We start from the raw sequence: 18,657 nt of genomic DNA on the forward strand, positions 1-18,657 counted from the left end.
TGCGTTAGGACGACGAAATACGATAATTACGCAATTATCTATGATACAAAGACGGCTGTGTAGCTAGCTAAGAAGAAATTGATAAGATTAGACAAATCAAACCGTTGTACTATAATGAAATGTAATGAAATGTAATACTACCTGTGGACCGAGTGCAGATGCGACCGCTCGCTCCAACCCGGAAGTACAAGAAACACACACACGCATGCACGCCCACACACATCAGGGGCACCTGTCACCATTTATCAACACGCATTCACTGACATTCACACACTCCCACGCAATACATATTTAGTACATTCCCACATACATCTATACACATGTATCCATGTGTCACCCATCCACATACGCACCCATCCACATGCGCACACACACACACACACACACACACACACACACACACACACACACTCTCAAACATACACATTTTTACCTTATCCATCAACAAGTTGTCTCAGCTGCTGTTGTTTGTGCTTCAGCATCTGGTGTGTGCATGAATAGACAGACAGCTAACTGTATATCCACCGTCTCACATAGTGATAAGGGCCCAGACTATTCTGACAGCAACGTCTATCATTGGAAAAACGACCCCGGAAATGACAGATTCTTCGACAAACTGCCGTATATTTCACTAAGAAGGTAATTGCGGGCTTGATGGAGTTAGATTTACATTTACGATCCAGGCCAGCGGCGTGTTGATCCCTTATGACATGCAGACTGCAGACTGTTGTGGATTTTCTCTCTGTGATCTCTGCCTTAATAAGTCGCAGTGTGTGTCTGATGAATGATTTTCTCGCATCAGATGTCGGCTAATTAACTTTGTTTATGAACAGAACTGAACTCGTAATGAGGAGAGCGCAAGACGGGATGTTAGTTTATATGTGTTGCCTGTAGCGAATGTACATTATGGCGCTAGGAAGTATATTAGTTTAGGTGCACTTTTGAGCCACATTTGTGTCATGAGCTGTTAGTTATAGTTCTCTCTCTCTCTTTCTCTCTCTCGCTCTCTCCCCCTCTCTCTCTCTCTCTAACTCTCTCTCCTTCCTCTCTCCCCCCTCTCCCAATGGGCCTTGTTGTGTTATAACTGGGTAAAAAATAAACCTGGTGGTTTGGATGCACTTTGGCCCGTACGCACAGATCAAGGAGCCATGAAATATTAAGGCTCGGATTTATTTTGTATCGGTGGGCAATTAAAAGATGTGTCCGAGTTGAACAGGGCTTTACCAGAGAGAGGAGAGGAGATAAGCGGTTAGCTAATTCAATTATACATGAAAGTGGACTCGGCTCTGTGGAATATGGAAAAAGGCAATGGATTCAAGTTTGTGCGTGGGTATGTGTGTGTGCGCGTGTGCATATGTTTGCATGTGTATACCAGTGGAGGCTGCTGAGGGGAGGACGCCACATAATAATGTCTGGAACGGTGCGAATAGAATGGCATTCCACTCATTCCTCTCCAGCCATTACCACCAACCTGTCCTCCCCAGTTAAGGTGCCACCAACTTCCTGTGGTGTATACGTGTGTATGCATTCCTATTTACTTTTGTGTTTACCAGGCCTCCGATTCCTGAGATGTGCCTATCAGTATTACTGCCCTTATTTCAGCCACACACATGTCCAGAATGTCATTATAGAATGCAGAGCTCTCAGCCCTCTCATTGATTAGCTGTAATCCAATCTCTATGGAGTCTCTAATAAGCAATTCCACAGAGGCAGGGTTCAAGGTAATGAGTGTACTAACAAGACAGGGCTTCCAGCCAAGGGCTATAGGTAAAGTGCCTTAAGCCCCTCCTTGACTAGATCCTGTCCTTCCTATCCCCCTCTCAGCCAGTCCTCAGCCACTCGAGACTCTGCTTAGCCTATGTGCTGCATGTAATGTAGATGAATGAGGTTTGTGAGGAGAGGATGGGTTCATTTCAATCATGGTTGCCATATTGTAAAAATCAGTCTGAGTGGCAATCAATGTCTTTGAGAGAATCAGCTCTCTTGAAGGGTTGGGATGGAATTTGGGGTCTGTCTTTATCTGCATCTCAAATGACACCCTATTCCCTATATAGCGCATCACTTTTGGCCAGAGCCCTAGTATGCGGCTGTCCCATGTAGCTCTTGTCAGATGTAGTACAAGATATAGCAGATAGGTTGGCATTTCAGACACATATTCTGTCTTGTCATTGCATGTGTTGAATATGATTCTCACTACGCCCCAAGCCAAGTGATCCTCCATTCCCAGACATTCCCAGACAGTGAACTGTACTCACCTATCTGAGACGCTTGATAGCGAGGCAGGTTTATCAGTTTATGAGCTCCTATGGGGAGAGGCGGTGGGGAAATTGGTTCCTCCGCTATCAAAGGGCAGAGAGGAAGGGAGTGAGGGGGAACGAAAGAAATCTGTCTGCATTTTTCTCTCTCGCGCGCGCGTTCTTTTGTTCTCTCTCGCTTTATCTCTCTCGATTTGTCTGTGTGTGTCTCTCTTTCTCTGTCTCTCTATTTCTCTCAATTCTATAGGGAGCAAACAGTATAGCCTTAATGGACTTCACTGTAATTATTGTAATTCAAATCCATTCACACATGCTTGCTTGTTCGCCTCCACCCAAAGAAAAATAATTCATTTTACTAATGCATTTGAACCTTTTGAGAGTTGGATTAATGTGATGCACAGGTTTTTTTTTTTTGTTCCATTGCACTTTGCTGTCATATGCATCGTGGACATAACAACATATGACATACTGTGTGGACATATGGACATATTTCAATATTCATCCATTTCCCATTTCACCACCAAAACACCATCCATGTACAAAGCCTTTACTCTATTCTGGATTGTTCACTGGCCACTCTGATTGGTTCTAGAGCTCTCCCTGAGAGCCGACATGTCTAACTGCACCTCCCCACTGGGCTGCCCGACCCACTTCTCAGGCTCTCCGGGGATGAAGATCTACATCGACCCCTTTACCTACGAGGACCCCAACGAGGCCGTCCGGGAGTTCGCCAAGGAGATCGATGTGTCCACCGTCAAGATCGAAGAGGTCATTGGTGCAGGTAAATGTGAATGAATGTGTGTGTGAGTGGATGTGGAGGTGTGTGTAGAGGGGGGGCTGCAGTTGTGTGTTGGATATCTTTGTGTGTCAATATTTATTTATGTGTGCAAATATACAGTATTTTGCCACTGACCTCTTCCAACCTCCTTACCAATGTTACATTGCAGGTATTTGACATGCTCGCTTCTGAGTAGAATATACTGCAGGTCATCTGCTGTCCCTTAGCTAGATAGCAGCAGAAATAGCTTTAGCCAATAGCATCCCAGTCCCTGTACCTCTCTCTCGGGACATGTCCTTCCTCAGTGAGCCAGGCCAGACCTTGTTGACTGTATGGAGGACATGCTGATGTGTGTTGATTCATACGGAGACTAAAATAACACCATGCAGGCTAATGAGACAAGGACTGGAATAGACTCCCATGGTCTGGCTGGGACACACTGCATGATCGGAAACACAGTGTGAGGGAAGGATAGGGGAGATGGATAGGGGGAGATGGAGGTGGGGAAGGATGGGGAGATGTAGGAGGGGAAGGAAAGGGGGAGATGGAGGAGGGGAAGGAAAGGGGGAGATGGAGGTGGGGAAGGAAAGGGGGAGATGGAGGAGGGAAGGAAAGGGGGAGATGGAGGAGGGGAAGGAAATGGGGAGATTGAGGTGGGGAAGGATAGGGAGATGGAGGAGGGGAAGGAAAGGGGAGATGGACGTGGGGAAGGAAAGGGGGAGATGGAGGAGGGGAAGGAAAGGGGGAGATGGAGGAGGGGAAGGAAAGGGGGAGATGGAGGAGGGGAAGGAAAGGGGGATATGGAGGAGGGGAAGGAAAGGGGAGATGGAGGAGGGGAAGGATAGGGGAAGATGGAGGAGGGGAAGGAAAGGGGGAGATGGAGGAGGGGAAGGATAAGGGGAGATGGAGGAGGGGAAGGAAAGGGGGAGATTGAGGTGGGGAAGGAAAGGGGGAGATGGAGGAGGGGAAGGATAGGGGGAGATGGAGGAGAGGAAGGAAAGGGGGAGATTGAGGAGGGGAAGGATAGGGGAGATGGAGGAGGGGAAGGAAAGGGGGAGATGGAGGAGGGGAAGGATAGGGGGAGATGGAGGAGAGGAAGGAAAGGGGGAGATTGAGGAGGGGAAGGATAGGGGAGATGGAGGAGGGGAAGGAAAGGGGGAGATGGAGGTGGGGAAGGAAAGGGGGATATGGAGGAGGGGAAGGAAAGAGGGAGATGGAAAGGGGGAGATTGAGGAGGGGAAGGAAAGGGGAGATGGAGGAGGGGAAGGAAAGAGGGAGATGGAGGAGGGAAGGAAAGGGGAGATGGAGGAGGGGAAGGAAAGGGGGAGATGGAGGAGGGGAAGGAAAGGGGAGATGGAGGAGGGGAAGGAAAGGGGAGATTGAGGTGGGGAAGGAAAGGGGGAGATGGAGGTGGGGAAGGACAGGAGGAGATGGAGGAGGGGAAGGAAAGGGGGAGATGGAGGAGGGGAAGGACAGGAGGAGATGGAGGAGGGGAAGGAAAGGGGGAGATGGAGGAGGGAAGGAAAGGGGAGATGGAGGTGGGGAAGGAAAGAGGGAGATGGAGGAGGGGAAGGAAAGGGGGAGATGGAGGAGGGGAAGGAAAGTGGGAGATTGAGGTGGGGAAGGAAAGAGGGAGATGGAGGAGGGGAAGGAAAGGGGAGATGGAGGAGGGAAGGAAAGAGGGAGATGGAGGAGGGGAAGGAAAGGGGGAGATGGAGGAGGGGAAGGAAAGGGGGAGATGGAGGTGGGGAAGGAAAGGGGGAGATGGAGGTGGGGAAGGAAAGAGGGAGATGGAGGAGGGGAAGGAAAGGGGGATTGTTTTTTTGTTTATTTGTGGTGTGAGATCGCCACAGGATGCCTGCAGCATGATGAGTAATCAAGGAATGGAAATATTTACTGTGAATTTGTTTAGTTGTTATTCTTTTAGATTCTATTGATGAATTTCCTCCCCAGATTCTGAGCTGCTGTGGAACAAGATAGCCACACTGTTGATCAGTATCACAAATACAAAAATTACACTATAGAGTTGAAGTCGGAAGTTTACATACACTTAGGTTGGAGTCATTAAAACTCGTTTTTCAACCACTCCACAAATGTCTTGTTAACAAAGTAGAATTTTAGCAAGTTGTTTAGGACATCTGCTTCGTGCATGACACAAGCAATTTTTCCAACAATTGATTACAGACAGATTATTTCACTTATAACTCACTGTATCAAATCAAATCAAATCAAATTTATTTATATAGCCCTTCGTACTTATAACTCACTGTATCACAATTCCAATGGGTCAGAAGTTTACATACACTAAGTTGACTGTGCCTCTAAACAGCTTGAAAAATTCCAGAAAATGATGTCATGGCTTTAGAAGCTTCTGATAGGCTAATTGCCATACTTTGAGTCAATTGGAGGTGTACCTGTGGACATGTTTCCCATGACATCATGGGAAAATCTAAAGAAATCAGTCAAGACCTCAGAATTCATTTTCTTTCGACCTCCACAAGTCTGGTTCATCCTTGGGAGCAAAAACACCTGAAGGTACCACGTTCATCTGTACAGACAATAGTACGCAAGTATAAACACCATGGGACCACGCAGCCGTCATACCGGTCAGGAAGGAGATGCCTTCCGTCTCTTAGAGATAAACGTACTTTGGTGCGAAAAGTGCAAATCAATCCCAGAACAACGGCAAAGGACCTTGTGAAGATGATGGAGGAAACAGGCACAAAAGCATCTATATCCACAGTAAAACGGGTCCTATATCTACATAACCTGAAAGGCCGCTCAGCAAGGAAGAAGCTACTGCTCCAAAGCCGCCATAAAAAAGCCAGACTACGGTTTGCAACTGCACATGGGGACAAAGATTGTACTTTTTGGAGAAATGTCCTCTGGGCTGATGAAACAAAAATAGAACTGTTTGGCCATAATGACCATCGTTATGTTTGGAGGAAAAATGGGGAGGCTTGCAAGCCGAAGAACACCATCCCAACCGTGAAGCACGGGGGTGGCAGCATCATGTCGTGGGGGTGCTTTGCTGCAAGAGGGACTGGTGCACTTCACAAAATAGATGGCATCATGAGGTTGGAAAATTATGTAGATATATTGAAGCAACATCTCAAGACATCAGTCAGGAAGTTAAAGCTTGGTTGCAAATGGGTCTTCCAAATGGACAATGATCCCAAGCATACTTCCAAAGTTGTGGCAAAATGGCTTAAGGACAACAAGGTATTGGAGTGGCCATCACAAAGCCCTGACCTCAATCCTATAGAAAATGTGTGGGCAGAACTAAAAAAGCATCTACGAGCAAGGAGGCCTACAAACCTGACTCAGTTACATCAGCTCTGTCAGGAGGAATGGGCCAAAATTCTTATTGTGGGAAGCTTGTGGAAGGCTACCCGAAACGTTTGACCCAAGTTCAACAATTTAAAGGCAATGCTACCAAATACTAATTGAGTGTATGTAAACTTCTGACCCACTGGGAATGTGATGAAATAAATAAAAACTGAAATCATCATTCTCTCTACTATTATTCTGACATTTCACATTCTTAAAATGAAGGGGTGATCCTAACTGACCTAAGACAGGGAATTTTTACTAGGATTAAATGTCAGGAATCGTGAAAAACTGAGTTTAAATGTATTTGGCTACGGCGTATGTAAACTTACGACTTCAACTGTATATACAAAAGTACAAATTTGTGGATTCGGCTATTTCAGCCACACCCGTTGGTGAAAGGTGTATAAAAAAATCAAGCACATAGCCATGCAATCTCCATAGACAAACATTGAAGAGCTCAGTGACTTTCAACGTGGCACCGTCTAAGGATGCCACCTTTTTTGTCAATTATCTGCCCTGCTAGAGCTGCCCCGGTCAACTGTAAGTGCTGTTGTTGTGAAGTGGAAACGTCTAGGAGCAACAGCGGCTCAGCTGAGAAGTGGAAGGTCACACAAGCTCACAGAACGCAACCGCCGAGTGCTGAAGCACATAGCGCGTAAAAATGGTCTGTCCTCAGTTGCAACAATCACTACCGAGTTCCAAACTGCCTCAGGAAGCAACGTCAGCACAATAACTGTTCGTCAGGAGCTTCATGAAATGGGTTTCTATGTTTGAGCAGCCGCACACAAGCCTAATATCACCATACGCAATGCCAAGCGTCAGCTGGGGTGGTGTAAAGCTCGCTGCCATTGGACTCTGGAGCAGTGGAAACACGTTCTCTGGAGTTATGAATCACGCTTCATCATCTGGCAGTCTGATGGACAAATCTGGGTTTGGCGGATCCCAAGAGAATGAATATTGCCAACTGTAAAGTTTGGTGGAGGAGGAATAATGGCCTCGGGCTTGGTCCCTTAGTTCGAGTGAAAGGAAATCTTTAATGCTACTGCATACAGTGACATTCTAGACAATTATGCACTTCCAACTTTTGGCAATAGTTTTGGGGGGGCCCTTTCCTGTTTCAGCATGACAATGCCCCCATGCACAAAGCGAGGTACATACAGAAATGGTATGTTCTAGATCGGTGTGGAAGAACTTGACTGCACACGGCCTTGACCTCAACTCCATCAAACACCTCTAGGATGAATTGAAACGTTGACTGTGAGCCAGGCCTTATTGTCTAACATCAGTGCTCGACCTCAGCAATGCGCTTGTGGCTAAATGGAAGCAAGTCCCTACAGAAATGTTCTAGTGGAAAGCCTTACCAGAAGAGTGGACGCTGTTATAGCAGCAAAGGGGGGACAAGCTCCTTATTAATGCCCATGATTTTGGATTGAGATTTTGGACGAGCAGGTGTCCACATACTCTTGGTCATGTAGTGTGGTTTTGATTAGTGAAAACACTGCTTGTTACCTATGGTTCAACATGCAAGTTGTGTAGGATCCGTGGTCAATGATAGTTTATTGAGCCAGTTTTAAGGTCTTGCACTAGCACAATCTAATGGATTCCTATTTACCGAAATCTCAAGGTCTAATACTTGATCTCTCTAGATTGTTGATCTAGCGCTATAACCACCACACTCTCTCCCCCAGGTGAGTTTGGTGAGGTGTACAAGGGACGTCTGAAGCTCCCAGGCAAGAGGGAGATCTACGTGGCCATTAAGACCCTGAAGGCAGGATACGTTGAGAAGCAGAGGCGGGACTTCCTGTCCGAGGCGTCAATCATGGGACAGTTTGACCACCCCAACATCATCAGACTTGAGGGCGTGGTTACCAAGAGTCGGCCAGTCATGATCGTCACAGAGTTTATGGAGAACGGGGCCCTTGATTCCTTCCTGAGGGTGAGTTATGGGGAATGTGTGTATCAAGCATCTTAGAGTAGAAGAGCTGCTCTAAGATCAGCTGGTCTCCCTGTACATGTAATCTAATTCATTATGATTTAAAAGGCAAAACTGATTCTAGATCAGCACTCCCACTTTGAGCCACTTTATGACCATAGCCCCAGGAATATGGAGGGTTTTCAGTCCACTATGCCTAATTAATCATTTATTAACACAGTTTACCATCTCTTTTTATAGTATCTTTATAGAACTGTTATACTGTGGTAATAATTTACATAATTGGCTATTCACATATATGATGATGTATGTTGCACTAAGACTGCACTGGTGCATTGCAGCTTGTTTGTGGATTGACAAAACGCACATGGAGTTAGAGATGATGATATATAATGCAGAACATTTGTGACTGCAATAAACATGCAGTTCATGGGCCATGGCAATGTTCTGCATCCAAAGAGTTCTACCGCCAAGAATAGGGTTTAGGATTAGAGATCACTGAGCTCTATTTATAACGAACCTAACGCAATGGTTAATCTAAGCCAGGGATCATCAACTAGATTCAGTTGCTGGACGATTTTTTTTCCTGGAGTGGATTGTATAATTACAAATCATTTGTAGACCGCAAATTGACCGCAAGAAGCCCAAAGAGATATCTTTGACTAAAACCATCATTTCAAACCTTGCTTACATTTGTATATGATCACGTGTCTCTATATTATGCGTGGGAATAATTGGGAACAGATTTCTTAAGTTAAAATCACTTGGAGCTGATTTCCTGGTGTTTTTATAGTCTTTTATGTCCAACAATGAAAATTCCACAGAAAACTTGTGGGGGCCAAATAAAACCAAATTCGTTCCACGGGCCTTCAGTTGCAGGAACCATGATCTAAGCGCTGCCAGTAGCGCTATAGGTCTGAGGGTGTGTCAGAAATATTTTGGGCTTTGATTAATAAACCTGTTGCAGGTGTGACGAGGGCTTGGCCACTCACTGGCCAATCAATGCGTTCCATGGCTTAATACTGCATGTGTTTGTCTCAAGTTCCGTAGATTATTGATGGTCTTTGCATTGTCATCAACTCCAATTCGGCTGGAATATTCTTGTCCTGGTACATTGTTGATTAATTCTACAACTTATCTAATAGCATAGGCTATAGTAAGGAGTAATAGCAACAGTAAAACAAATGAACACATCCAGTATTTTATCAATAGACTATGTTTGGAATGTTGGCAGTCAACATTGTTGTAATTGACTGAAACGAGCCTAGTCTATATGTCTTTACTCATCGCAGTCCTCCTCAAATGACAATACTAGGCTAAATTGTATTGTATGTGTGACACAAAATCTCAATAAGCGAAATATAGCCTCTGCCTACCATTGATGCTGCACTATAGGACTGAGTCATTCAAATATGTTTGAAGTGCTTATTTGGTAACCGGATGAGAGGCGCTCTTTGGAGATAGGGATGGATACTTGAACAATTGAAATGAAGTATGCAAATGTGTGTCTGATTTAGGATGTGCAGTATATTTTCAATTCAAGACCCTCTGACGAATAGACCATTTAAACACCTTTTATGGATAGACTACGTTGCAAGACCAGGAAGGATTAAAAAAAAAGGCACGACAGCATTGCTGTTGAACCAGCCTTAGTAGCCGGGTCCTAGGGTAAGGGTAGCCTATGAAGGGCTTGATATGAAAACGGAAAACAAGCAATCAGTTTTTTTAAAACAACAATGTTTCTAAACAGGATGGGGTCAGAAGCATGACCTCATGAATCGCTTCTCTCGTTCTATCGCTTCTCTCGTTCTAAGGCCTACGTGTGCACTTTACACATAACATCCACACGTCTATACAAAAAACTAGGCTCCTGTCAATTGTATTGTTGCCTATGTGCGAGGCAGATTCTCAAAAGATCAGCCCATGGTATGGTGTTATAGGATTGAATAGTTTGGTGGAACGTGTCTTTGGTAATCAGACTAGGGGAATGGGGATGCACATGGGGATGAACATGGGGATGGACAGCCAATCAAGTGAAATTAAGGTATGCAGGTATGTAAATTGTGAATAATGAAAAAGCATGAGGGCACAAGCCTCCAAAATATGTCAAAGCACTCTCAGTTGACCAGTAGACTCTCTCAGTAGCACCAGTATAACTCTCAGTAGAGCCCTTTATTCATAGGCTACTTGGATAATGGCCAGCATAAAAAGACAGACCTATGCGAAACTGCTAAACCAGCGTTGATTAAAGGGAGGGTAGGCTATGCTTGGTTTTTAATCAAATTAAATGGGGGGGAAACCAATTGTTTTTTTTTATGTTTCTTAATACGAGATTCACTGGCACAAAAGCAACATCTCTCTTCCCCTGTGCCCTGTGCGTCATGGCTAGATAGGCTGAGCTCCTGCTCTCAAAACCCATGCCATCATCAACTGCACTACCGTTAAGATCTGCTTCTTCTGGGTCTTAAAAAGTCCCTTTAGAGATGCATGAAATGGTCACAGGTAAATTGCCAAACCTTTAGAAAGCTTTAGGGCTGGAAAATGCCATTGCCCCTCCTTCACACCAGCTGAAAATAGAGACCTCTGTGTAACTCCAGAAGATTTGAAAATGAACCGAACACAATTCCATCATTCTCCTCATCGAAGACTTCCTGAAATAGCCAACTTCCGTCTTCATTTAATTTCTCCACTCATGCCCCAAGCTCTTAATGAACTATCCCCTCACTCTTTTGTAGCTGGTAAGGAACGAGCGAGTGTACAGCTTAATCAATATTCAAGCCTTTTTTTCTCTCCTTCCCTTCTTCCTCCATCTCATGGATTGGTTTTCCTCTTCACTTTGATCTACTGCTGGTTTAAAGGGACCCTTTGAAGTTGGCTTTGCTAGCCGCCACATCTGACTTGTGTTCCCATCGATCTTACCCTACCCTCTTATTTGTTAGTGTGTGTCGGGTTCAAAGCTCCTCGGAGCATTGGAGACACGGGGAGGAACTAGGAAGTGTTTGGGGAGAGAGCTCCGCCGTGTGTGTGTGTGTGTTACCCACAGTGATGGACAATGTGCCATTTTTACAACATCCTCTAACAACTAGTTTTGGTAGGATCGTGATCGGAGAATCCAATTTGGGAATCAAAAAGAATACTCTTTCCTTTTGATATAAAATAGGCGATGAGATGCAAGACAAGGGCTGTCAGGGACTGTGTCAATAGCTGCTAGTGTAAAAGTACAAATCTAAAGAACAAACCACTTTAAGCGTAAGGCTTAAAGGTTTTAAAGGTTTTCTGTCGTGCAGAAGTAGGTCGCGCTCAGATAGGTATCAGGTTAGGCTGTTTGTCACATGGAACATTGTACATATGTCTGACGGCAGATCTTGTACCCTCGTACAAAAGTTTACCCTTACTTCCTGGCTGTGGTGTCACAGATGCATCCGCAGGGTTTTCTAATCTGGGAGCGAGATCCCAGCGGAATTTTCAGCACAGACACTCTCCGTGTCAGGACAATGTTAGCTTTACGTAATATGACACAGAATATGTGGCATAGCATGCAGAATGTGCCTGTGTTCGTGTCATGTCGTTGCGGTTGTCAAATCAATTGCATTGCTATCAAATAGAACCATGCAATCGAATACAACCGTGTCTGGTCGACACACCTCAATGCCTAATGCTGTCAAATAGTGTAGGAATCAGTGAAGAATTGCTTGTTTATTGTCAACATCTCAGCGGAAAAGGCCTGCAAATTAAACGTTTGTTTTGATATGGCCGTCGTCTTCTCCTTTCTCTGCAGCAAGAGAAAATGGCGGCAATCACAATACCGACAACGGTAATGACACTAACGATCCTCATTTATCTGTTTCTTTCTCTCACTCTCCATCTCTTCTCTCCTGCAGCAAAACGACGGTCAGTTCACCGTGATCCAGCTGGTGGGCATGATGAGGGGCATCGCGGCGGGCATGAAGTACCTCTCTGAGATGAACTACGTCCATAGAGACCTGGCCGCCCGCAACATCCTGGTAAACAGCAACCTGGTCTGCAAAGTGTCTGACTTCGGGCTGTCGCGCTATCTCCAGGACGATACCTCTGATCCCTCCTACACCAGCTCTCTGGTATGTCCTACTAGCTACTCTCCGAGTGTTTTGTTCTGATGTTTTCCTACCTTTACACTTTGACGTGGACAGGTAGGTCGCCAGCAATGTTCATAGCAACTCGCTGAAAACAAGCAATGTAGAACAGGGAAACTGATATGTCTCTTTTTTGTTTGTGCATGTGTGCGTGCGTGTGCATGTGTGTGTGTGTAGGACTGCTTGAGTACAGTAGGGGTAAATGCTACATCTAAAGAACTACAACAGTTTGTGCGGCCATCTCTCAGGCATTTCCTTTCAGTCCTCTTCATCACTCTCCCTCACCTCAACTCAACCTCTGTCTCTTCTCTTTAACATTCCACAAGCCTTCTCTCCTCCCTCTTCCCGCTAGACACGCAGCAGTACTGTCACATCTTCATTAGTGCAGAGACATGCAGACTTAGGGGAAGGCCCCTTTCTCATTGGGATGCGTAGGATGCATGCAAACTGAAAGGGCATCCCAGACCCTTAAACTGACAGATTCTATTATTTCTCGGGCATCATGGAAGGGTTTGTGCCCTAATTAACACCACAGAGGAACAGATCTGTAATTATTAGTCGCCAACGTTAGTGTAGCCGACTGTGTGCCCTGCATTGACTTTCATTTGAATCTGCTAATTAGTTGGATATATGTAGTGGTTTATTATTTGGTTTCTCCTGACAGTTTGGAGGGAATACAGTCGGCCTGGTGCAGAGTCCCTTCTTTAGTGAGGTAAACTTTTGGAAAATTATTTATATTTACATGAGGAAATACATATAATTCCACTGCACATTCTTAGAAAAAAGGGTTCCAAAAGGGTTCTTCGGCTGTCCCCATAGGATAACCATTTTTGGTTTCAGGTAGAACCCTTTTGGGTTCCATGTAGAACCCTCTGTGGAAAGGGTCGTTCATGGAACCCAAAAGGATTAAACCTGGAACCAAAAAGGTTTTATCAAAGGATTCTCCTATGGGGACAGTCGAAAAACCATTTTAGGTTCTAGATAGGGCCTTCTTTTCTAATAGTGAGTGAGTCGTCAACGATCAAACACAAAAATGTTCTAAATATAGAGGTTCTAAGGCATCTTAACATAGGAATCATGAGTCAGGTATCAAGGTAGTATAAAAATAGAAGACTAAAATGAGTTCTTATGTATCTAAACATAGGTGTTCTTTGTGAAATCAAGGACATGATAACAACAGTACAATCCCACGTCTTCCTTCAGTCAGAAGAGTATTATTATTAGAACTCAACAGCGTGTGTGTGTGTGTGTGTGTGTGTGTGTGTGTGTGTGTGTGTGTGTGTGGATGCGCAGTGTGTGACTGAGTCTGTATGTGTGTGTGTGTTCCAGACTGTGTGTGTGTGTGTGTGTCTGTCTGTCTGTGAACACTGAGATACCCGGAAAGGAGGTTGATTGACAGGTTGTCTTAGGCGTGAACAGGAAGGGTGATATGGGTTTGGGAAGTTAATTGCCCACTAGGAAGGAAGACCTGGGTCTCTGTGACCCCTGTGGTTAAGCCCTGCTGAAACAACAAAGACAAGCACACCTTCTGTTGTCAGCTGTCAATCTCGCTGATGCCACGAAGGGGGTTAGATGTTGTGGATTGGATTATTGTTTAGTGTTCTTGATGTTTAGTTGTTTCATGTACAGTATACAAGACCCCTTGAAAATGAGATGATGTATCTCATGGGTTTTATACTGGCGATAAGAGTTAGAAAAATAGATAGATATAGGCTTTAGGATCTACCTTATTGTCTACAAGGGGACATTTGTCTTGGACGTTAGAAAGGTACTATACAATGACAGTACTTTTCACACCAGCTGTTTTTTTGTGCTTAACCTTTACCCAACCCAGGTATTCCTAATGATAGGGCCTATATGTCATGAGAGTTCTGCCATATAACACATATACAGAAACGGCTATTTGCACTCCGTCCATAAGCACACCAGAGTAACACAAGTCTCTCCTAGCGTTCCGCTTGACCTTACTGTGTCTTGTCACTAGCTGGGTCCTGACCCTCCATTCTAATCCACTCTCCTGGGGAACGTTCTGGGAATATTCTCTATCCACAGCGGAGACGTTGTGGATAGAATCGGGGTCCTTGGGTCCCTCACATCTTCCTTTAATTAAGCTATGCTTGCTGCCAAGCCGCCATGGCAGCGCCCTTCACTCGCTGTCCTCCCTCCGCCGGTTACGAGGTGAACGCAGAATGCCAAAGCAATCATGGAGCGAGGCCAGCGCGGCTTGTGGAGGCCGAGGGAATCAGGGAAATTAAATTCCGCCAACGTGCTGTGATATACGTCGCCATCGACCTCCTCCTCCTGCAAAATGAATCACCTTATTTTCCTTTCTCTCCTTCCTTTGTGATGTTTCCCCACCATTTCGGAGGGCACCAATTACCTAGCTTCCAGAGTGGTGCTGGGGAAGGTGCTGGCGGACATACTGTTAATTACATGGTGTTAACCCTGGGGTTGGCACTCACGCAGGGGCCAGAGTGGCTATCGAAGCAGGGGGTAGAGAAACACATTTTCCCTCAAATGTTTGCTGCATGGTCGCTAAAGGTAATCTCTTTATTTCGGCTTTGGTGATACAGTTGTAATGTTTTTACCAGCACATGGTTTAAGACCAACTTGCTAACTTGACTTGGTTGAACCATGCCAGTCAAACCGTCTGACGATTAAAGATCACTTTGACGGGCATCAAAACAAAACGTTGACTACAGACGTTTACAGACGTCGACTTTTACCTTCTTTCTCTTCTTCTTTCTACAGCTATTGTCCCGCTTCAGCACTGTGTTTGGTTGTGGGTAATTACTCCCAGCATGCACTTCTTCAGGATGCTGCCCTCACTGCGAGTGGAGAGGGATGACCTGTGTGACCTTACGGAAGACAGAATTGATTTTTAGACGCTCTGCGGGCCATGAATTTCACATCAGTCCATCTATCTATCCTTCTATCTGTCCATCCATCTTTTCACTTCTATTTCATCACATATTTTCCCTGGAAGAACCAGTGGCTCAAAGGAATGACAGGCAGAGTGCCTGTTTAATGTATGATGTGTTGTGTGTGTGTGTTTGGTTTAGTTTTACTATCCTTGTGGGGACCCGAAGTCCCCAGAAAATTCTGACAACTGGGTACATTTCGCCTGCCACCACAAGGAAAGGGGCTTTTTTTAGGCTTATTTCCAGTTGAAATAATACATTTAAATAAAAATATGATATAAATGCCCTGAAGCATCTACACAAATAATACATTATCTGATGAAATTGCTTTAGAAATGTCCCCACTTCCTGTTTGCACTGGCAATTTAACCGCTTGCAGAAAGAATTAGACAGGATCCAAATGTAACTGGTATCAATATTGGTAAACATGAATATAAACTTAACTTATTTGAATATGATATCGTGATATACAGTTGAAGTCGGAAGTTTACATACACCTTAGCCAAATACATTTAAACTCTGTTTTTCACAATTCCTGACATTTAATCCTAGTAAATATTCCCTGTCTTAGGTCAGTTAGGATCACCACTTTATTTTAAGAATGTGAAATGTCAAAATAATAGTAGAGAGAATGATTTATTTCAGCATTTCTTTCTTTCATCACATTCCCAGTGGGTCAGAAGTTTACATACACTCAATTAGTATTTGGTAGCCTTCCACAAGCTTCCCACAATAAGAATTTTGGCCCATTCCTCCTGACAGAGCTGGTGTAAACGAGTCAGGTTTGTAGGCCTCCTTGCTCGCACACGCTTTTTCAGTTCTGCCCACACATTTTCTATAGGATTGAGGTTAGGGCTTCGTGAAGGCCACTCCAATACCTTGACTTTGTTGTCCTTAAGCAATTTTGCCACAACTTTATAAGTATACTTGTGGTCATTGTCCATTTGGAAGACCCATTTGTGACCAAGCTTTAACTTCCTGACTTGATGTCTTGAGATGTTGCTTCAATATATCCACATAATTGTCCAACCTCATGATGCCATCTATTTTGTGAAGTGCACCAGTCCCTCCTGCAGCAAAGCATCCCCACAACATGATGCTGCCACCCCCGTGCTTTACGGTTGGGATGGTGTTCTTTGGCTTGCAAGCCTCCCCATTTTTCCTCCAAACATAACAATGGTCATTATGGCCAAACAGTTCTATTTTTGTTAAATCAGACCAGAGGACATTTCTCCAAAAGTACATGTGGATATAGATACTTTTGGTCATGTTTCCTCCAGCATCTTCACAAGGTCCTTTGCTGTTTTCGCACCAAAGTGAAGAGGTACTGAGTTTGAAGATAGGCCTTGAAATACATCCACAGGTACACACACTTCCAATTGAATCAAATGTTGTCAATTAGCCTATCAGAAGCTTCTAAAGCCATGACATAATTTTCTGGAATTTTCCAAGCTGTTTAGAGGCACAGTCAACTTAGTGTATGTAAACTTTTGACCCACTGGAATTGTGATACTGTGAATTATAAGAGAAATAATCTGTCTGTAAACAATTGTTGTAAGAATTACTTGTGTCATGCACAAAGTCGATGTCCTAACCAACTTACCAAAACAATATTTTTAAACATCTTGCGTCGAGCCAACCCGGATCCGGTATCGTGACTACAGCCTCAAGCTCATTACCATAACGCAACGTTAACTATTCATGAAAATCGCAAATGAAATGAAATTAATCTATTTGCTCTCAAGCTTAGCCTTTTGTTAACAACACTGTCATCTCAGATTTTCAAAATATGCTTCTCAACCATTGCAAAACAAGCATTTGTGTAACAGTATTGATAGCTAGCGTAGCATTTAGCGTAGCATTTAGCGTTAGCATTCAGCAGGCAACATTTTCACAAAAACCAGAAAAGCATTCAAATAAAATCATTTACCTTTGAAGAACTTCGGATGTTTTCAATGAGGAGACTCTCAGATAGCAAATGTTCAGTTTTTCCTGAAAGATTATTTGTTTAGGACAAATCACTCCATTTTCTGCGTCACGTTTAGCTACGAAAAAAACCTGTATCCAGGATTGTGTAAATCTATCCGCAAGCTCATTAGCATAACACAACGTTAACTATTCATGAAAATCGCAAATGAAATGAAATTAATCTATTTGCTCTCAAGCTTAGCCTTTTGTTAACAACACTGTCATCTCAGATTTTCAAAATATGCTTTTGAACCATAGCTAAACAAGCATTTGTGTAACAGTATTGATAGCCTAGCATAGGATTATGCCTGTCTTTCAGCATGCAACATTTTCACAAAAACCAGAAAACGATTCAAATAAAATAATTTACCTTTCAAGAACTTCAGATGTTTTCAATGAGGAGACTCTCAGTTAGATAGCAAATGTTCCGTTTTTACAAAAAAATATTATTTGTGTCGACTAATCGCTCCGTTTTGTTCATCACGTTTGGGTAAGGAAAAAAAATATATATATATTAAGTCATTAAAACGCAAACTTTTTTCCAAATTAACTCCATAATATCGACAGAAACATGGCAAACCGATGTTTAGAATCAATCCTCAAGGTGTTTTTCACATATCTATCGACGATAAAATCCTTCGTGGCAGTTGACTTTCTCTTCTGAAGAAATGGAACGCATGGACCTACAGATTACGCAAATAATTTCGACACAGGACACCGGGCGGGACACCAGGTAAATGTAGTCTCTTATGGTCAATCTTCCAATGATATGCCTACAAACACGTCACAATGCTGCAGACACCTTGGAGAAACGACACAAAGGGCAGGCTCATTCCTGGCGCATTGACAGCCATATAAGGAGACATTGGAACACAGCGCCTTCAGAATCTGGGGCATTTCCAGTATGAAACTTCATCTTGGTTTCGCCTGTAGCATTAGTTCTGGGGCACTCACAGATAATATCTTTGCAGTTTTGGAAACGTCAGAGTGTTGTCTTTCCAAGGCTGTCAATGCCATGCATAGTCGAGCATCTTTTTGTGACAAAATATTGCGCTTAAAACGGGCACGTCTTTTTATCCAATAATGACATAGCGCCCCCATAGGTTGAAGAGGTTAACAAGAAATTTGTTGAGTGGTTGAAAAACGAGTTTTAATGACTCCAACCTTCCGACTTCAACTGTATGTGTGTGTCTTCATGCTCGCCTGTGTGTGTGCGCACACTTGAATGTGTGTGTGTCTTTGAGGCTGCATCAAAGAGGGCAAGCGGTTGAGAGGCGAGGTCACCCACAGCCCAGTAACATACCTCATCCATCAAACCACCGCGACCTGACTGACATTCTCCCTCTCTCCGCTCCAC

The 18,657-nt window shown here is 44.1% G+C and overlaps 1 protein-coding gene across 2 annotated transcripts in view; it reads left to right on the plus strand.

Annotated features, from left to right (window-relative positions):
- LOC115114339 (ephrin type-B receptor 1) overlaps nucleotides 1-18,657 on the plus strand; it is a 341,327-nt gene that overhangs the window by 298,017 nt on the left and 24,653 nt on the right. The window contains exons 10-12 of one of the 2 annotated variants that reach the window (XM_065013371.1): nucleotides 2,848-3,036; nucleotides 8,055-8,302; nucleotides 12,181-12,396. In XM_065013371.1, the coding sequence (XP_064869443.1) occupies nucleotides 2,848-3,036; nucleotides 8,055-8,302; nucleotides 12,181-12,396 (653 nt within the window). The remainder of the gene's footprint in view (nucleotides 1-2,847; nucleotides 3,037-8,054; nucleotides 8,303-12,180; nucleotides 12,397-18,657) is intronic. The other variant, XM_065013372.1, reaches the window with a different exon arrangement.

This window comes from Oncorhynchus nerka, linkage group LG9b (assembly GCF_034236695.1).
Source record: "Oncorhynchus nerka isolate Pitt River linkage group LG9b, Oner_Uvic_2.0, whole genome shotgun sequence".
In the NCBI taxonomy this organism is placed as follows: Eukaryota; Metazoa; Chordata; class Actinopteri; order Salmoniformes; family Salmonidae; genus Oncorhynchus; species Oncorhynchus nerka.